The sequence below is a fragment of the Typopeltis vanoorti genome, chromosome 23, assembly GCF_054136105.1.
Source record: "Typopeltis vanoorti isolate ZY-2024b chromosome 23, IOZ_Tvanoo_1.0, whole genome shotgun sequence".
Taxonomy (NCBI): domain Eukaryota; kingdom Metazoa; phylum Arthropoda; class Arachnida; order Uropygi; family Thelyphonidae; genus Typopeltis; species Typopeltis vanoorti.
In genome coordinates this window covers 46,009,643-46,031,081 of record NC_143571.1, presented here as the reverse complement: position 1 = coordinate 46,031,081, position 21,439 = coordinate 46,009,643, and the positions used below count along the sequence as shown (strand labels likewise).

The following is a 21,439-nucleotide window of genomic DNA, read 5'->3' as shown; positions in this document are numbered from 1 at the left end:
ACAGAGAGAGAATGAACAGCATAATTTAAGAATAAAAAGGTTCATGATGATGCCGTAGCTTTTCGAAGAGATCTCCTTGTCAGCGCATTGCATTATCTATAATGATGTCTATAATGAACGCTATTTCGCCGTATTAACCTAGCGTTAGCTAAAACGGCACTTTTGCCCACTGTCTCGCTCACTACGTGATCTCACATTTAAATTTTATTGCAAACGCTCACGCTACGCCATCAATCTAAATTACTCCTCTGTCCCTTAGTAACAACGTTGGCATTTTGAATTCGACTTATTTTTAACACTGTATACGCAGTTTTCTATCCTGCAGAGCAACAAAAGAATTTTAACACTATGCGCTTTACATATTCTAGTGTTTCGACAGCTAGACAACTACGACAATGGTATTTAGATATCACGTCTCTCCGGCGAGGCGCTCGTTATAATGACGTTCTTTAGCGTTCTTTAGTTCGGTCCATTTGTGTGTGACAGTTTTGGATAGTAAGCACTTAGCTTGCTAATATGCTCAAGATTTATTCTGGAAAGTAGTTACAAATCAAAGAACACGAACAATGGAAAAAAATTAAGGGGAGTCCAACAATTAATGGCGCTGATAAAGGTAGAGAAAGAAACACAAAGATTTTAAGAATAAATCGCGCCATATCTCTTTTAATGGATGCTTCTTTATAAGGACATTAAAGTATTACTTTTAACTATGAATTGTATTATCTTAAATGGAAAGTGTTTGTTAATGTCACAGAATTACATCTAATCTATGCTTAAGTTTTTTTTTTTTTAATTTGATTTTTGATCATGGAAAGCATATGCGAATAGACCACAGTGATCTCAATAGAACTCAAACTTCAGATATCCGCGTACCCCCTTTTAAATTTTCATTATTAACAGTACCTCCTTATCAAATAATAAATAAATAAAGTATATTTCATTGTAAATGTCTATATTATTTGATTTTAATAGAATAAAATTTGGAATAGGGTTCCTCTTCATTTCCCGTCCATGAAAATTCACATTTCAAATACCGTATTTGCCGGCGTATAAGACGCACTTTTTTCCTTTGAATATAGTTCTGAAAAACAGGGTGCGTCTTATACGCCGATACTCAATTTTTTATTACTTTGATTTCTGGAAATCAAAGTAATAAAATGTTCCGAGTTACGCAATTTTTTTCTTGCTTCCTTGCGGTGTGTGAGAGCATTCCAGTTACGTAGAGTTCGGTGGATGCGCATGTCCTGTAATCGACGAACACAGCTGTGTTCCTGTTCGTTGAAACTTTCCTGTTGTCGCAGTTGTGAACGGTGATACATTTCTACCGTTAAATCTTCTCTAAATTTCTTGACAAATTATGGCTGAACAAAACGTCGGTATTGCATACAAGCTACGTGTGATTGCGTATGCTAAAGAACATGGAAACAGGGCTGCAGAGAGGCATTTCAGGCCCCAACTGAGAAAATGATAAAAACTTGGCGGAATCAGGAAGAGGATCTAAAAAACCCAACTCACAGTAAACATAATCTGCGAAGTGGAACTGCAAAATGTCCAGAACTTGAGGCAGAACTGAATACTTGGATTTTAGATCACAGAAAAGCGGGACTTTCAGTGTGTACAAAAATGTTTATTCATCAAGCGAAAGCAATTCATTATAATCAGAGATAAAGTTTTTTTTTTCCTAAAAAATGTGTACAAAAAAGGGGGTGTGTTTTACACGCCGCAAATACGGTAATTCATATCATATTTACGAAGATTTTTCATCTTCTTCCTAGTTGGTTCTCTAGAGATGTCAGACGACACACCCTTATCAATTTCATTTGATCCAGATGCAATATAAACGTTTTCTTGTTGCTTACAGCTACTTGTATTTGCTATATTGCTCTCTTTTATTGGTTTTATAAATCCAATCTTTAACCAATGACCCATACTTAAATTTGAAAGCTAAAAAAATTACCGTATTTACTCAAATATAACTCGCACTTTTTTTCCCAAAATTAAAGCTAAAAAATCGTGGTGCGAGATATATGCGGGGATTTTCGGAAACTAAAGTTTTCAGAAAAAAAATTTAAATGGTGTGACGTATCAAGCTCCTACTCGCTGTCGCTACTTTAGGCATAGAGAACAGTTTCCTTGTGTGCAGCGTCAAAGTCATCTTCTTTCCCATTATTTCAAGCAAAAATTACCAGTAATTTACAAGACTTGAGATACGTAGAGCAGCTATGAAGAAGTGCATATGATTGTTTCGGGATCGCGCGAACCAAAGATAAATTAGCATTTCAACAGTTGAGTTGAAATGCTAATTAGTTTTAACACGTTCACGAAGGGGTGGTGTCGAGCAAAACCATATGTTGCACCGGCAACATATGGTTTTGCTCGAGTCTCTAATTGGAATTAGAGACCAGTTGTCTCTAATTCCACTATTTGTTGAGAAATATGCCACGTACCCCCTGGTACCCCCGGGGGTACGCGTACCACACTTTGAGGAAACACTGGAATAGACTATAACTTCGAGAGCATTAAATATTGCCCATTGCGTTCTTGACGACGTGAAGAAATCTGCCATGCCTAATTGTAGCTGTAAGCATAGAAATAAGGAGACTGATTTTTTTTTTTTTTTTTTCGAATTTCGAACGAAGCGAAGCAACTAAGGTTCTGTTAATTGTGTGTTCATATGGCCAGTCTGTTTATTCAGTGGGATGCACAACCTCCGAGTTGCCGGAAGTACAACAGGCTAACATATCACCAGCTGAAAAAAAAAAAAAAATCCCTATACTCTCTCTCTGCTTCCTAAATGGAATTCAAACTCAGGGCGTTCCAACCAAATAGCATCATTAGTACCAGCTGAGCCACGGAGAGAAACAAGGAAGCATAACGCCACATTACTTGGGGGCTTAAAACCACACGTATAAAACAATGGAAGCTATTTACGTACATGGCTACCACCATTCTTTCACTATCCTTTAAGCTTTTGAAAACACGAACTATTTATCAACATCGATTCACTGTTCAGCTTCAAACCTACCGAGTTAACTTCTCGACCTCCTTTTTCATTCCATACATTTTGGTATTTGCAAATCCTTCCTCACAGGGTCAACAATCACCAGCTGTTCAAGAAACATAACACAGCCCTTCTTTTTCTTCTGCTTTTCCTTTTGTCCCCACATGGTACTGATGCACTATAGGTTTTGGAACTACCCGTGTAAGTTGATACAAGAGAGAGATTTAACTACATCAGATTTTCATCATTCATTAATTGTCCAAAATAAAGTTGGTCTTGTTTGTAAAGACGATGCCTTCTGGATGGAAAGAAGTTGGTTGAAATATTCATTGCGTCGTATACTGAAATCCAGTATACGACGCAATGAATCCTTATAATATATTTAATCCAGAAGAAATCGAGTTCCTCTCTCACGTGATTAAAAACCCGAAGACAGTCATGTTGCCAGGAATGATCCCCCAGTTTTACGACATCATACAAAATTTAACTATATGATAATTACATTGATTAGGTAACAATTATTTTGTTTTTGGAGATCAATGAGCTGCCATCCTCCTGACGTTATTAACAGCCGTCTTCAAAAAGTCAGACTAGTGCTGCCATTTCGTCGTCCTAAATTCTAACGTGTATATAATTATGGCTGAAAATAGTGAATTTTTTAAAAATTTATTTTTAAGTGGTGAATTGAGATTCTAAGGAAAAATCCTACTTGCATATACCAAAGACTAACTCGAGAAATGGCCGAAAAACATCTAGAATTATTTTTTTTACTGTTTTCTAAGAAACTGTTTAAAATCTTACCTGTTGTATCCTTATATTGTTCATACAACTGTCGTAGTTCTACTTCTTCAGTTTCTTGCCATTCGGGTGCCCTGTTAGCGAAAGAATATATATATATATATATATATATATATATATATATATATATATATATATATATATATATATATTCTATATATATACAGGGTGTTCGGGATAAATTTGACATATTTATAATTAATTATATTTTTCCGTAAGTTACATGTATTAACACACACTTCTCTTCATTTAAAAGTTTGGACCCTTCTTCATTCATATACAAGATGTCAGAAAGGATGGATAGCTGGAACCCACCTGAATCATGGAAGAGAATAACTTGTATCATGATGATTCGTGCCCGCCATCAAAATAAGGATATTACGACTGCTGCCCAATGCTCCCTGAATACAGTAAAAACAATCAGGCATGAACTAGAGACTTGCAATGGTGACTACGAGGATGTAGCAAGAAGAAAGATCCCTAGCAGACGATCTGATTGCGTTCGTACAGCAGAATTCCTCGCAAATCTGCAGGAACAGGTGTTGAAGAACCCTGGCATTGGAATTCGGGCTTTGTTCGTGGAGTTGCTAACTGTAGTCAAGCCCTGGATAACAAGGGTAGCCAATGGTAGGCCGTATGTATGGCAGCAGGATTCGGCCCCTTGCCACACCTCTGGGAAAAGTCAAAAATGGTTGTCTGAAAATTTCTACGACTTCACCAGTCCAAATGTTTGGCCTCCAAACTCCCCAGACCTTAACCCCATGGATTATTTTGTATGGGGCGCAGTTGAAAAAGACACCAATCGCACTTCCAGTAATACAAAAGCCCAGTTAATGGATAAAATTAAAACAGTTTTTGCGGCCCTTCCCAGGGAGACTGTAGCATCAGCTTGTTCGAGGTTCCGAAGCAGAATTGAAGCTGTGATCGATGCTAATGGTGGTTATTTTGAGTAAATCTTGTTGATAGTATTGTAATTAACTCTGCCTGTAATGTTTTTTGTCAATTCATTAAATTTAATAGATACAAAGAAGATTTTCTTTTTCCTTACGAAACTGTCAAATTTATCCCGAACACCCTGTATATATATATAGAATATATATATATATATATAGAATAAAACTAACAAACAATTTCAAAGTCGTGCATTTTGTCAGAAAAAATGTAAAGAATTTCTGTCTCACCGAGGTAAAAGATTAAACAGTTTTACGACTGATACTGTGTTTAACATTCGGTGAATTCTCAAATTATGGATCACGATTCCTTTGAGAGATAGTAGTGACTTAAAAGTATCAACTTCTTAAGATTACTTGAAATATTTAAATTAGTGATGTTAATAAAGCTTGAATGACTTTTTTTCCTTTTTTTTTTTTTACAATTTAAGTAAACCAAATCTTTCGTTATATGCTACGGTATCAAAATGGATTTGGTCATAGATTTGTAAGCCTCTTGCGATGGTCTTTTAGAAGTGCCACCAAACTTGTGAGGTCCCATAAGGATTTCCACGACCATGGCAACTCGAGTAGGATATATTTCAATTTTCATAATACACATCCAGTTAAAATATTATGACCGTCCTCATTATTTCACAGTCCTCCCCCCCCCCCCTCCCCAGGTGGCAGAGGTATGAAGGTGAAAGATATTCATACATGACGCTGTTCATTCGGAGCTACTCATCACAGTGTGATACAACACATCAATTATACTAACGCGTCATACCTTTGGACAATGAACTCTTATGGATCGCCTTTATTTCGAATTAAAGTTGTGACACTGATGGAGTATAACATTTTGTAGGATTATGTCCATTACATCGCAAAGGAAAGTCTACCAATTCTGCGTCAATGTCGGCAGAGATGATGATGATGATGACCTCTTCTCACATACACTGCAGAGAAAGAAGTTAACGTAAACTCCCACGGACAAGGTGGACTATGTAATGAGTTACATTTTTGTAGCTGGCATAAATTGGAGGAATATGATGTTCCCAAGTCAGTGCAACAGTGTACAGGTAAAATGGCTGTGTGAAGGATATGACGGAGTCATTTCCCTTCTGAAAGAGGCGTTCTGATAGGATGCCACGTCCCTGACCTATCTGTTTGGCAATTTGCTCACAAATTGGACCATCCTGGGTCAAAAATCTGCGATATCATACAGAGATGGAAACGCAGGGAATCAACTAGAAGTGCTACCCGCAATGGACGATTCACCACACTCACTGAACGTGACTATAGGATGCTAAGAATGATAACATGTAAAATCCACCATTCGACAAGTTGAACGCGGAGTTCCAGGCATCGACTAGAACACGAATCCACACATAAACATTCAGAAGCGAGGCTCGCAACATGGGTTTTCCATGGTAGGACCGCAATATGCAAGACCCACATTACTCGAACAAACATATGGTTCGTCTTTAGTGGTGCAAAGAGCGTGTACAGTGGGACGTGGAAGCTTCTTGGAAAGCTGTGTTACGGAATGACGAATCACGTTATACTCTCTATCGAGCAGATGGATAGATGTGAGTGTGGCAGATGCCCGGCGAACGTCTCTTACCAGAGTGCATAACCCCAACTATGAAATTAGGAAATGGCGATGTGATGATATGGCCCTATTTTTCCTGGTTTGTCTTCGGACCTCTGTTTGTGGTGCCACGAACATTGAACTCCGAGAGGTATCTGAACATTCTGGGCAATGCAATGCTTTGTGACGTTTCTACGGAACTGATCACTGTCCCTTTCAGCAAGACAATGCATTGTGTCATAAGGCTGCTGCAACTGCGTGGTTTGTGGGCATGAACGTAACCACACTTGATTGGCCTCCAAAAACCCCTGATCTCAACCCTGCTAAACATCTGTGGGATGAACTGGAGCGTCATGTGAGATCAAGGGACGTATGCCCCCACAAGTCCAGGACCTCATTACATGCCTACAGGAAGAATGGTTCAAAATTACCATCGATTGCTATTGTACACTTGTGGCCGTAGGATTGCTGCGGTCATCGCAGCGAAAGGATATCCTACATCTTATTAAGGTAGGTGGCATGGTGTCCGTTGACTTCTTTCCGAGCACTGTATCTGGAATATTCAAGTGAATGAACAGACCTTCACAAACAGTCTAATACATTTTTGTGTGATATGACCAACGTAGTCGCCAAACTATTTTTAATGCCACATGATTACCTAATGATCCAATTCTCATATTTATTATTGATAGATCTTTCGTCAATCAGCAGGAGTATTTGCGATTTGAAATGTGATGATCACGCTACCATCTGATCGTACTTTAGAATTCTTTCAATCACAATCCTCGTTTGTGTCATTTGTTTTGGCAAATATTTTATGGTCCTTTTGCTATTCCGGAAACTAATAAGAGCTATCTTACACAGAGAGAGAAATTGTCTTGCCGTAACAAAGACATCTAATAGATGTGTATCCAGGCTGTCGTCTCTTTGTGATGATCTGAGATAATTACCTTTCTCCGGTAAGATGACTGCAATACTATCGTATTTTTTTCCCTAAGCGATTTTTACAGTCGCAAAATGTGATCACATTACATGTCTTAAAAACATGTGACCCAACAGGAATTCTCATTTATTTTGATCGAACTCATTAGGATGAGGGAGTTCTTGAACATCATAATTTAAAACAAGTCGTTACACTTTAAGAAATCAGTGTCTTTAATTTATACCTGATATATTTCTTTGGTTTCAGTTCTTTCACGTTAGCAATTATACCCAATAATCTTAACTTTCTGGTTATCTGTCTTCTAGTCCTTGTCTTATTAATGATGTGGTCCAGGATATTATCGACAACATCTTTATCTGCAAACCAAAATGTAACGAGTTAAAATTATGATCTTTTTCAAGTTAAATAATAATAATAATAACTTAAATGGACTAAAATAACAAATTTCCCAAGCCATCACGGCTACATTATTAAGTAATCCTCCTCAGTATTTAAGAAGTGGATCTCTTTCTACTTCGAAAAATCAGTCTGATATTCGACTAACTGTTTGACTATACCAAAGGTACAGTGAAACAATCTTTTTAGTCGTTCATTTTAAAAATATAGCTATTAGGTGCATTTCAAGTTAAGCAAGTTATTCCTGGCAGGATATATCTGATTAAAATTCGGTATTTCGAATTGCATTTTTTTTTTTTTAAAGCGGATCATTTGTAGGCGCAAAACGCTTGAAAATGATATAAGATAACTACACTCTCGTTAAATGGAATTTAATAATATGTGGTATTCAAGGATATACACTCTCCAAGTGTTTCAATCGGATCATTTGTATTGGAACAATCTGGCAAAACGATTCCAGCTGTAGTAATAATTGTGCATTTAGGATCTCTATTAAATCTATCGAATCATTGCAATTTCGATTGCTAGTAGTGAAATTCGGCAAAATAAAAAAATTATATGTAAGAGTACATAAGTCAAACACGTATCAATTTATATAACTTTTGACATACTCGTTCTTTTTTTATTGTTTTTGTTTAACACAAAATGCCATTCGATAGAGATTTTGAATTCCATTATCTCTGATATGCATCTTACTTTTTTTATGACTGTCTAACAATTATTTCCTTACTTCTTATATTCAACATTCGTGTACGAATGTAGATATAAAATTATAATCACCTCCTTCTGTTTCATTCTTGTACTGGTCATAAAGTTCCCGTAACTCCATCTCTTCCTCTTCAGTCCACATAAATTTAGCGTTACGATTCCTGAAAGAAAAAAAAAATATCGCTAAAATTATATGCAAATAAAAAAAACTAACAAAATATAATAATCTAACCTGTGGTATTTAGGATCTTTCTCTCGGCGTGTTAGGTTGAGTTTACCTGATAAAGGTTTCTTGCGTTTTACATGGGATTCGAATTCAACTCTTTCCAATCTAAAGGCACTGTCCTTACTGACTAAACCACAAAGGCTTGTCAAAATCATATAATAATCAGACAAGATTGTTACTGTTGTTCGCAGTTCATATCCCGCGATACGATCTTAGAAATTTTGAACGCTGTATGCTACGGATAGCAAATTTTGGCAAAAGTTCCAACAATGGTTTTGAGGGGGAAATTCCAGTTCAAATCTCAAATATACCGTTTGTCATGCTCGATTTTATTACGTTCGCTTCCGAAATTTGGGACAATGTATATTTATGAAAACGGACGAACTGCACATAACTTTTCATGGAGATAGGATTAGATTAATCTTCAATAAAAAGACAGACGACTTCATGGAGCAGAAATATAATTATATATAATTATAATTAATATAATTGGCTTAATTGAGAGACTGATGGAAGTGTGTACTTAAAACACTAAGTTCGATGTTAAAACCTCGGTTTTTGCAAAATACTTACTGCAAATGGCATATACAACGAAGAGGCTTCAAACCTCCAAATAAATATTTATAAATACAGTCCCCCCTTATCCGCGGGGGATACATTCCAAGACACCCCGCGGATACCTGAAACCGAGGGTAGTACTGAACCCTATATATATTGTTTTTTCCTAAACATAACTCTGATAAAGTTTAATTTATAAATTAGGCACAGTAAAAGATTAACAACAATAACTAATGATAAAATAGAACAATTATAACAACATACTGTAATAAAGTTATCTGAATGCGAATGGAATCTTAGCAACCTCAGCATGTGAGTAGCTTTCTCCACCTTTGCAACAAGTTGCCCTGGTATTAGACTACTGGGATCAGCCGAATTGTCTATTACTTAAAGAAAGAGCCATACAGCTTCATTTCGGCGATGTAAAATTACATCGGCAAAGTGGATATTAGATCTAACATTATTTCAAAGCTGAATGTTTGTAGAAACTATGAAAGTTTCGTAAGTTGACCTGAGAGCTTACGAGAATACAATCATCGGCATCCTCGAGTTGCCTTAGCTACTTAAGTCAAGTAGGTAGTGCACCTCGAGGATGCCGATGCTTGTATTCTCGTAAGCTCTCAGGTCAACTTACGAAACTTTCATAGTTTCTACAAACATTCGGCTTTGAAATAATGTTGGATCTAATATCCACTTTGCCTATGTAATTATAAATTGTTTATTTCCGGAATTTTCCATTTAATATCTTCCGACCGGGGTTGACTGCAGATTAGGGGGAGGAGGAGGACTACTGTATGCTACTGATAGTATTGGTCAGCGAATGATCAAATAAACAGGTTGTTCGATTACAATCGATTGACGTGAAAACAACTTAATGACTTTTTGAAATATTTTGTGTGGAACAAACTTTGTTTTCATTTTCTGTTTTTTAGTAAATCATACACCACAAAATATTTAGGATGGAGAAATAAAATATTTGGTTCTTTTCTCCACTTAAAATCTTTCATATACAGGGTGTTCGGGATAAATTTGACAGTTTCGTAAGGAAAAAGAAAATCTTCTTTGTATCTATTAAATTTAATGAATTGACAAAAAACATTACAGGCAGAGTTAATTACAATACTATCAACAAGATTTACTCAAAATAACCACCATTAGCATCGATCACAGCTTCAATTCTGCTTCGGAACCTCGAACAAGCTGATGCTACAGTCTCCCTGGGAAGGGCCGCAAAAACTGTTTTAATTTTATCCATTAACTGGGCTTTTGTATTACTGGAAGTGCGATTGGTGTCTTTTTCAACTGCGCCCCATACAAAATAATCCATGGGGTTAAGGTCTGGGGAGTTTGGAGGCCAAACATTTGGACTGGTGAAGTCGTAGAAATTTTCAGACAACCATTTTTGACTTTTCCCAGAGGTGTGGCAAGGGGCCGAATCCTGCTGCCATACATACGGCCTACCATTGGCTACCCTTGTTATCCAGGGCTTGACTACAGTTAGCAACTCCACGAACAAAGCCCGAATTCCAATGCCAGGGTTCTTCAACACCTGTTCCTGCAGATTTGCGAGGAATTCTGCTGTACGAACGCAATCAGATCGTCTGCTAGGGATCTTTCTTCTTGCTACATCCTCGTAGTCACCATTGCAAGTCTCTAGTTCATGCCTGATTGTTTTTACTGTATTCAGGGAGCATTGGGCAGCAGTCGTAATATCCTTATTTTGATGGCGGGCACGAATCATCATGATACAAGTTATTCTCTTCCATGATTCAGGTGGGTTCCAGCTATCCATCCTTTCTGACATCTTGTATATGAATGAAGAAGGCTCCAAACTTTTAAATGAAGAGAAGTGTGTGTTAATACATGTAACTTACGGAAAAATATAATTAATTATAAATATGTCAAATTTATCCCGAACACCCTGTATATAGAGAGGGATGGCCAAATGATGTATAATGGGAAAAGTTTTAGACAACAGTGAAAATGCTGCGATCTTTATGGGCGAAGGATGAGAGTGCATTGAAGGCATGCACTGTCCTTATACTCTTAACTGCTTCAGCCATAATTAATTAATTAATATTGCGGTCAGATCCAGCCAACAAATTAGTTATCGCTGATGTAATAAGATATATCGAAGGACTTGTTTTTTCCTAAACAGCTACTTGGGTGCAAGTGCATTTCAGTGCGGTGTAAGTATCATCAAGAAACGAAAATATTTAGGGACTTATTAGCTAGGAACATTAGTTGAACAAGAGAAAATCTTCAACTAAATGCGCGCGAGCGTATACACACACACGCACGCGAAGTTGTTATTTTCAGAGCTATAAGGTATGTACGCAGAACATGTGCTTATTAAGTAATGGCGATCTATTAAAAAAAAAAAAAAGGGCCGATTACCAGAACAGGAATTGAAGCACTTAAAGAAGATTAGTGAACTCTCACGATTAACTTGATGTGAACAAAACTCGTTTGTATGTACATCGTAACGAATCACTGAAATTCCTTATAAAAGAACTAATTTTCTACAAAGAATCTAAGACTGTCGAATTCTTTCTTCTTCTGTGGTATTCACGTGCAACACGCATAGTATAACGAAGAAAAATGTAATTAGAATTCTACCTTTTTTTAAAAAAAAATTTAAGCAATTTGAAAAGAATTTCAAATCACCCAAACGAAAGAGGATTCTCCATTTCTCTGTTTATTATTAAAACGGATTCTGTTATATTCCTGTTTCGCAAAAGCGAGTTATGCGGTTTGGCTGCGTTTTCAATTAAGTTCGATAATTAACAGGATTAAAAACTAACCATTAACTTTTAGAAATAAATTTTAACTGCCAACAGATCCCATTGTTTTGGTATTTAAAATCGTAATTTAGATTGGAACTCAACTTCGCAGTTGACAAGCAATTTATTTGACGGTCATAAGTCTAACGAACTAGCACAAGACTTCTAACTGCTAACGTTCGCCTACATATAAATATCGGACGGCCCTTCTGTTGTTAAGTGTCGAAACACGCATGCTTCCATCAAATGAAGGAAAACTTTAGTTGTACTCATTGAAAGAAGAGAGAAAGGAATGCTATATTCATCTGCCATCGCTATATTACCGATGGTATGTCTCACAGACTTCGGCCAACTAAAATTAATAATTACTTCACTGGTAATGTCAGTTCCTAAATTAATATAAATTTAGGAGTTCATATATAATTATTTTATTCAATATATCCGCGAGAGATGATGTGACAGCAGCAACATCGACTTTGAAGAAAAGAGTCTCAAATTTTTCATTTTAGCAATTATTACGAAAGTTTATTCAACGAAGATCAATCATTTACATTTTTATACACGGAAGTTTTGATGATAATAGCATTACAAATCAGTTCGATTTTTTCTAGAGCAAGCAAACTTTAACAGACACACGGAAATAAGATTAACACTGGTTATCTTAAAGATAAGACAAATGTTGATGAATTCCTCAATAAGTTTAATGGTGATTCCAATTTTCATTAGGGCGATGACTCATAATTACTTCACTGGTCATTCAGATAGGCAGTATCTAGAATCCAGAGCAATAAGACTTCAAGGTACACTCAAATGAGCCAAGAGTATAATAATTTAGTATCTCCGAGGGTGGCATTTTGATTTTGATTTCAAAATCGGGCTGTCAGAGATCTGATTTTTACTTAACTCTTATTGCATACATTTATTAGTAAGTAAGCATTTCGCTAACCCTCTGTCTATCGGAAATATATAATAGAAATATCCTAAGTGAAATGATTTTCATGAAATTCAGCATCTTTATTAAAATTAGTTTTGAGCAATTTAGAATCTGTTTTAAATTAGGTTCTAAAACTGTTTATTTTTGAAAATTATTCGATACTAGGTGCATACTACCTGCTAGTGATGTTGGCGATGAATTATAGATTTGGCATCATTCGGCTTACATCAACGTTCATTTAACGTACTTATATATATGTAGAAAGTATTTTACCTTGGGTATAATAAATGTTAAAGATACCAAGCTATTTAAACCTGGTTTTACTCCATTTCCCAAGTAAGCAAATAGACAAACAAATGAAGTTTGCGCCTGCACGTATTGGAAGTCTAGCTGACCCTCAAAGTAGTGCAAGTCAAGGCAACTCATGGTAAAAGTAGAATAATCTCTGATCACTATTCTTAATATTTACCCTTAATGCACAGCCCATCTCCTTGAGGAGATGTATGATGCTATGTATTCTGGCTCCCACTGATGAGACCTCAATAAAGGTCGAAACCGGTCTGGGTAGTGGCCCCTTGCCTTTAATACATAGCGTCATACATCTCCTTAAGGAGATGGGCTGTGCATTAAGGGTAAATAATAAGAATAGTGATCAGAGCTTATTCTACTTTTACCATGAGTTGCCTTGACTTGCACTACTTTGAGGGTCAGCTAGACTTCAATACGTGCAGGCGCAAACTTGACTTGTTTGTCTGTTTGCTTACTTGGGAAATGGAGTAATATATATAACTTTGTAGTTATATATATATATATATATAAATAACTACAAAGTTGTATTTAACAAACTCGACATGAAAATATCCTGTAAATGTTACTAATTCCTCAACTCATTTCTGATGAATCTATTTCTCTCAATCGAAAATACATCAGGTCTATGTTTAATCTTCATTTACGCACGCGTGGCCATGTTAAATTTCATTATTACTGAACCTTCTACAAATGACTAATCAGTTTAAAATTCCTCGCCATTTTAATTCATCAGTGCAGAGCAGTGAGCAATGACAATGCTCACTCACTACCTTAGGAAGAAATTGTGACACTGTCCATAAAACAGAAAGACATCACCCCAAGATTTAATTATTAGAAAAATAACTTGCAACGTTTTACTTGAAAATATTGTTTATATTATTCCTATATATAGATATGATTTATTTCACAATAAAGTACAAGCAATACATGATAATATACAATAATAAATTATTAACGAAGAACGACTTTAAGCTCAACTTTTTTATTACATCTACGATTGTGCTGATGCATTTCATATTGATCGTACCTTCTTTACTCACAAGTTCCATCACTAGATGGCGAAAGTAAGGCTGACACTTAGTCTGCAGTATCAACCTTAAGATTTTGGAGAAACTGTTTTACTTTTCAAGAAGATTTATTATTATTTTTTTTTAAAGTTGGGTTGTTTTTGATGCTCTAATGGAATACAGCATTGCATTTTGAGATGTCTGACCAGACGTCAATCAATTACAATCCTGAAATCACGAATAGCGAGCGATTCAGGAATCAATGAATAGCGTTGTCACAATGTTATATGGACAGTATACTGTTCGTCATTTTGAACTAGATATCTTTAAACAACCATGCTAAGCAATATAAAAATATGTGATTTTATTAACAAATTACTTCAGATTTTATTTTGTTAACAATCAATCGTTTTGATTTAAAAACAAAAAGTACATTTTAATTTTCGGTGAATTGCTGCTTCGAGAAATTATCTTTTTTTTTTTTCCCCGACTAACTGTCTCTGCGATTAATTGTTTCGACAAATTGCTTTTTAGGTGGACATTTGATGAATTGTTATTCTGTGAATTATTTAATCGATTATCACTACTTTTTTGGAATTATAAGCTACCAGAGCAGTGCATTATAACTGTGAAATGCGTATGTTCTAAGGCCGTTTGCGGGAATGAAACACCCGAGTTTCTTGAAAGAAAAACTTTCCCACCTCAGAGTGGCACCGGCTAACTCACTTTTATTAGTTGGGGGGGGGGGGGGTGTCCTTATAAAAGTTCTTCGTGACAGGATAGGGACGGGATTCGAAATCAGGTCTTGCCAACCTAAAGACAAACCTTACAACGCCTATGCGAATGTAGGGCTAGTGGCAGAATATGTTCTTCGCAGAGTGAAAAAGATTCGGAACACAGTGAAAAAAAAATTTATTTAAACTTTTTCGTATTTTAGTCTGCTATATACATTTAAAATATTTAACACACACACACACATATATATATACACTATCTACCAATAATTTTTCCAAACACTTTAGCAATTTACAATTGATATCAGTAGACGAACTCTAATACCGGGTATGTCTCCATCTTTGACTTTGATAATCTCCTTTGAGGAAGGCTTTCCACCAATGTGTGTGGTAGACAGGTGGAATTTGTCTCCATTCCTCTATCAAAAGCATCACTGAGTTCAACGACAGATCGAGGACGTGCTGCTCAATCGCCGCTCCAATTCGTCCCCACAGGTTTTCGATGGGATTGAGGTCAGGACAATCGTTTAACACCCATCTCTTCATACCATTGCTTCAGCTTTGTGGTGGGGGCATTGTCGTCTTGATAGTACGGGCTGGAACGGGTCCGTTCAATAAAAATTCCACAGGCAGTACCTGATTATCCAGAATATCAAGGTATTGGGCTGCCTCATGGAACCATGGACAGCGACCAATGGCCCCACTTCAAACCAGATGAATACACCCCACACCATTACACCTCCACCACCAAACTTTAATGTGAGTACAATACACTGTGGTAACAAGCGTTCACTAGGCTGCCTCCACACCCATACCCTGCCATCAGACTGGAAACAGATGAACCTTGATTCATCGCTCCAGAGTACCGTTTTCTAATGGTCAATTGTCCAGTTCACATGCTCTTTGCACAAGGCCAGACGAGCCGCTGTTCTTCCGTGGAAACCCTGTAAATGGAGTTCTTTTCGTACAGTATTAGTGCTCACCATGGTGTTACTGGCGCTCATCACGGATGATCTGTGCCGATTGTAGCCGCTTTCTGCGTGCCACCCATTTCAACACCCTACTGTCCTTGTCAGTCATTTTCGGCGCCTGACGTGAGTGTTTTCCTGCACTAGTGATGCCAGAAAGTCTCCATTTGTTGATTTTAGATGCTCTAGTTGAGCGGCAATGGGACGGATGGGTATGCCCATGTATGTGACAGCCCACGATGACACCTCTTATTCAACTGCTACGATGAAATATTGCCTCCTACTATCTGTACACCAGTTTTTATGTTATTAACAAACTTGGAATGTTCCATAACGTTAAATAACAGGGGTGTCAAGACAATTATTGGTAGATAGCGCGCACGCACGCGCACACACACACACACACACAGAGAACTCGACATAGCTGCAGACTGGGCAAAACATTTGCGAAGTATCTAGTACCTGCTCTATATTCGATACTATTCTTGGTAGCTGTCTAGCATTAACTTAAGAAATTATGGTGAGTCTGAAATCAAGGCACCCAACTCCTGAAGATTCATTTACGAATGTTACAGAAACCATTTTAAACGAATAGTAAGAAGTTAAGGTATTATGCAAGCACCTGAAGCTTCAAGACATTCTTAAATCAGCCGAGTCACAAAAGGGCAGATTTCAGTTTTTCTTCAAATTAATATGAATAAGTAGTAAAAACATCTATTTTAAATATATATTTAAAATTATCGTAGTAATATTATTAATTGTAATAACAATAAATTGTTTCTGATACAACAGGACATTTTAATTAAAAATTCGTCAAAAATAACAAGTAAATAACGATCGATCTATATTTGAGAGAGGAAAAAAAAAAAAAAAAAAAAACGGAACAAGTCAACCCACTCTACCACAAACACCATTCATATTTGCAATAATGTTCCAAACACTAGCTTTCTACATATCTGTCGGCTCCTTATATGAATAAATAAAATTTATTAATTACCGTCATTAATTTTATAAGTGGATGTATGGAGATAGCAATAACGTTTATTATAACCTCCATCGACCAGTTAAAATTAAATGGTTCACCAGTCATGCACCCTATTTTACAGAGCAACGAACGCTCTTTTTTTTTTTTTTTTGCAAAATGGCTGTTATCCAACACGATATCTGTATTATCTATGTCACCGTGACTATAGAATAATGGATTAACATGTGTTTTTTCAAGTGAAATGACAGAAATCTTTACAATTCAGTTAACTTTATGTAACATCTCAGTGACCCGAAACTAGAAACAGCATATTTAAAGAGACTTCCTTCCCGACATACAAAATAAAGAAAAGATTTTATTGTTTCACTTAGCAAAACTGTCACATCAAGGCACAAACATACTTTTCGTAAGAGCCATATCCTTCCTGCAGCTCATAGACCTCTCTCGTGTTCTTCCAGAATAAAATCTCCATGAAGGTTTTCTTGTTTTTTTGACAAACTTCGAAAAACTTTCCAAGTACAAACTTGGCAAACGTTGCCAGTTCCTGAAAAAAAAAAAAAAAACATGAAAAATAGTAGAAAAAAAAATTATATAAAACAAACAACGTGACATACATAAACAGCAAAATATCTGTAGTTAGGATCACTGCACTATTAATAAATAAAATATTACCGAGTATGAATAAAAAAAAAAAAGATAGATTATTTGGTGTTTTATTGGGAACTATTTCTGCTTACTGACTGTCTCAGATGATAAATTCCGGTAAAAACGAAACGTGAACATCAAATATTCCGAATATATAATATTCACGTGATCTGTATAATGTTGACGATAATGAACAGTGACACGAAATATTTTCGAAACTGCTTACTAATCACTTGCATACAATTTTCGCTGGCGGTTCCAGTTGCTTTGTTAATCACAATGTGCTAATGCTGACCATATAATAGAACACGATAGAATGCTTTACAAGGGGCGATCATCATCAAGCGGGAACAATTCGGCGCATGCGACTTTGAAATTCAAGGTATTCACTGGCGTAGCAATTTTTGCAACACGACAGGTGGGAACCGAATTACAATTTGCCAGCGAATGAATGAGAATATAAACTCTTTCGGAAATGGCATTCAAACTAAATACAAGGTAACTGTAATGCATGTTTATTTTTTACTGGTTATGCTTTCGACATTTACATTCACTTTAAAAGTGAATATAAATTGAATTGAGGGTAAAAGTAAAAACCAAACCAAAACGAAACACGAAACTGAGCGGATTAAAATTAAGCTAAATAAAATGATGTCTGTAATATTCTAAACACTCCTTAATAACCTTATTAAATAGACTTTCGTTTCACGACGGTTTATAAGTAAACAACGTCGAGTTTAAATTGCTTCGATTAAGCGACATTGGTGGAAGTATTAAGAATCGATTCAGATTATGTTATTGGAGACAGAACACAGAAATCTCAGTGTAGACGTTATATCACCACACGAACCAATTAATATAACACGTAAGAAAGGGTTATATGTTTATCAAGCGGTTGCATCGACGGTGAAACTGAAAAGTGCACCTACGAGGGAGAAAAACACCAAGACCGAGTACATGCGATGTCAACGTATGGGGTGGATTGTTTCTAGTCCGTTGTTAAGAGCTTTCATACATCACATCGCTAATGTTTAAGTGATGGATCATCGTTGTCCGGACTTGGCTTTAGATCAGTCCTTAATCAGGTTTTGGCTGCGGTTGTTGTTTAAAGAATTCGGATTCTTGAACCTCCACGGCCCAACGTATTTATGTTATTATTGGCATATACATGAGTATTCTCTAGGACAATTTCTTTAATAAAAAAAAAAAAAAAAAAAAAAAAAAAAAAAAAAAAAAAAAACATTTGTCTACAACCGAAGTGTTTCCCTTTTACTGATATTCAGTTAAGGGAATGCGACTCTTGTTCAAATAATGCATAACTAAAATAATAAGTGCACGTTATTGAGGCGGTCTGGATGTGGATCGCCAGTTGATAATTCCTGATATATATGTCATCTCGGTCTAATGCCACGGAATATTTAATCCCATTATCTCCGCCAAAGCTTTGCATAATTTATGGACCAGCTCTGGTTACTCTTACTCAGTTGTGTGTGTTTCAACCCGAATCGTCTGTTTGAGGTAGGGAAGTTCCCACTTTGTAGTCTCCTTAACGGGATATTCAAGTCCAGGAGACACCTATGTTGAACTGCGATACATTTAATAAGATTGATATTGTAAGAAAAGCTTCCATAAAATAAAATAACTTTAGAGAACATTGATCTCAGTGAATAAAATAAAATTTTATTAGCCAGGTTGCCAAGAATTCCAGGATGCAAAAACTTTCTGAGAGTGGCTAAAATTCATTAGATAACAATTTCATGAGTTAACGTTTGATCTGCAACCGCCTCCAGGGATTCAGTCCAGCCGCTCTGATCCTTTTTGATATGCAAAGTATATTTTCCAAGTTTTGATATATGCTTAGAAAATATAAGCAGGAAATTCTCTCAAGCTAGTCTAGTGTTTACAATTGCATTATGAAAATCTACTTGGTCTGCAAGTGTTTTGAATGCAGTACTCAGCTTCATCTAGAGAAAAGTGTCAAGCCATCAAGGTAAGAGAATTACCTCCACATGATCCCAACAGAATGCAGAGTTTATGAAATAAATCTCCTTAGTAGACACTTTCCAGACAAGCCTTAGAATGAAATTACACACAAACATGAGAGAGGAAATCTGTAACCACGCCTGCAGGTTCTCAACTACAAAGAGACCTTCTCACTTCCTAGATGAATCGTTAATCCTGTAGCATGGAAAGATTCTACATAAATAATGTAATACCTCAATGTCTTGTTTAAGGGACATGTCTATCAAGTGTGTAATACAAAATTGAGTTTCTTTGTAAGCAAACTAATATAAGAGTTAACAATACACACAGTTAGAATGATTATCATAAAAAAAAAAAAAAACTAAAGAAGAGAGTTTGAAGTGAAACGCCCTGAAATAGTTTTAATAAACAACGAAAGTGCTAATCAATAACAACAATGATATATATATTCATAATTACTTTTTCTTTTTTTTTTTTTTGACTAGCAATCAAACTAGTAATGAAGTTATCTAAAGCAGTGGTCTCCAAACTTTTTTGATCGCGTACCCCCAATTGATTGAGCAAAAATCTATTGTAATAAGTATTATAAAGAGGAAATATGCCTTGTATCATCATATAATAATTAAAAATGCTAGATATTTTTACACATTATTTATATTATTAACAACTTACAAACATATTTATTACAATATTTAATGTGAACAATGGCCTTGCATTTCTTTCATAATTTCTTTAAATTCTGGTTTGATGGCTTCTCATACTACGATACGAAGGTCTGGTTCCAAGTTTAATTAATTTCGATATTTGGTTTTAATACCTGTCATTGCAGAAAATGATACCTCACATAAATAAGTACAGGGTGTCCCAAAATTCACGCAAGAAGTAATTTTGATAGAAAACACAGATTTTTAATTAAAAATTGTAATTTCTTATTGATTCATAAAGTATACAGTATAGAGTTATGCATGGAATAGCATATCGGGTAAATGGCCTCCACGGCTTTGCTGGCACATACGCACTCTTTTGTCGAAATTTTCCATGACCGTTTTGCATAAATGTGGCTGAATTTCGTTGATACAGCGCTCAATTTCCTCCTTCAAGGCGTGGGTGGTCGTGGGCATGTTGGCATAAACCTTAGACTTCAAAAAAAACCCAAAGAAAAAAGTCCAACGGCGTTGCGTCACATGATCTGGGCGGCCAATTCTGATCACCAAAACGGGAAATTACACGATCAGGAAATGACTCATGCAGTAATTGAATTGTTTCTCGGGCTGTATGGCATGTGGCACCGTCTTGTTGAAACCACATGTCGTCCACACCCATATCTTGCAATTTAGGCACAAAAAACTGGATTATCATGTCGCGATAGCGAGCACCATTAACTGTTACTGCCTTACCAGCCGCATTTTCGAAGAATGGACCGATGATGCCTCCAGCCCAAAATCCGCACCAAACAGTGACACGTTGTGGATGCATTTGTTTCTCACCAATCACTCGTGGATTTTCTGAACCCCAAATGCAACAATTTTGTCGATCAACGAAGCCATCAAGATAAAAAAATGAGCCTCATCGCTGAAGATGATTTTGTTGGAAAAATAAGCATCCACTTGTTGTTGTTCCATAATCCATTCAACGAACTCTCTTCGCTGTGTGTGGTCATTTTTAATAACCCCGAACTTGTCAGCTGTCACGCTGTCTTTTTTTTCTCTCGTTGGCAACACTTTACCGCACAAATGGCGCTAAATTTAAATGTTGCGTGAATTTTGGGACACCCTGTAGAACCAAACAGTAGGAGTGCATCATTTGCTGTGTTTACTAAATTGCTATACTCGGACTTCAGTCTCATCCGTCAATTGTGAAGAGATTTCTGTTGAAATTCGTTTTTCAAAGTTGTGTTGTATCTAATGTCAATTAATTGCTCTTAAAAAATAATCGGAAGGT

The 21,439-nt window shown here is 36.3% G+C and overlaps 1 protein-coding gene across 3 annotated transcripts in view; it reads right to left on the bottom strand.

Annotated features, from left to right (window-relative positions):
- The window catches only part of LOC150093816 (protein timeless homolog), a 671,138-nt gene that overhangs the window by 31,238 nt on the left and 618,461 nt on the right, over positions 1-21,439 (bottom strand). For all 3 annotated transcript variants that reach the window (XM_090412553.1, XM_090412554.1, XM_090412555.1), the window contains 4 exons: positions 17,272-17,414; positions 8,439-8,527; positions 7,486-7,618; positions 3,803-3,873 (listed from right to left, as the gene is read on the bottom strand). In XM_090412553.1, the coding sequence (XP_090268679.1) occupies positions 3,803-3,873; positions 7,486-7,618; positions 8,439-8,527; positions 17,272-17,414 (436 nt within the window). The remainder of the gene's footprint in view (positions 1-3,802; positions 3,874-7,485; positions 7,619-8,438; positions 8,528-17,271; positions 17,415-21,439) is intronic.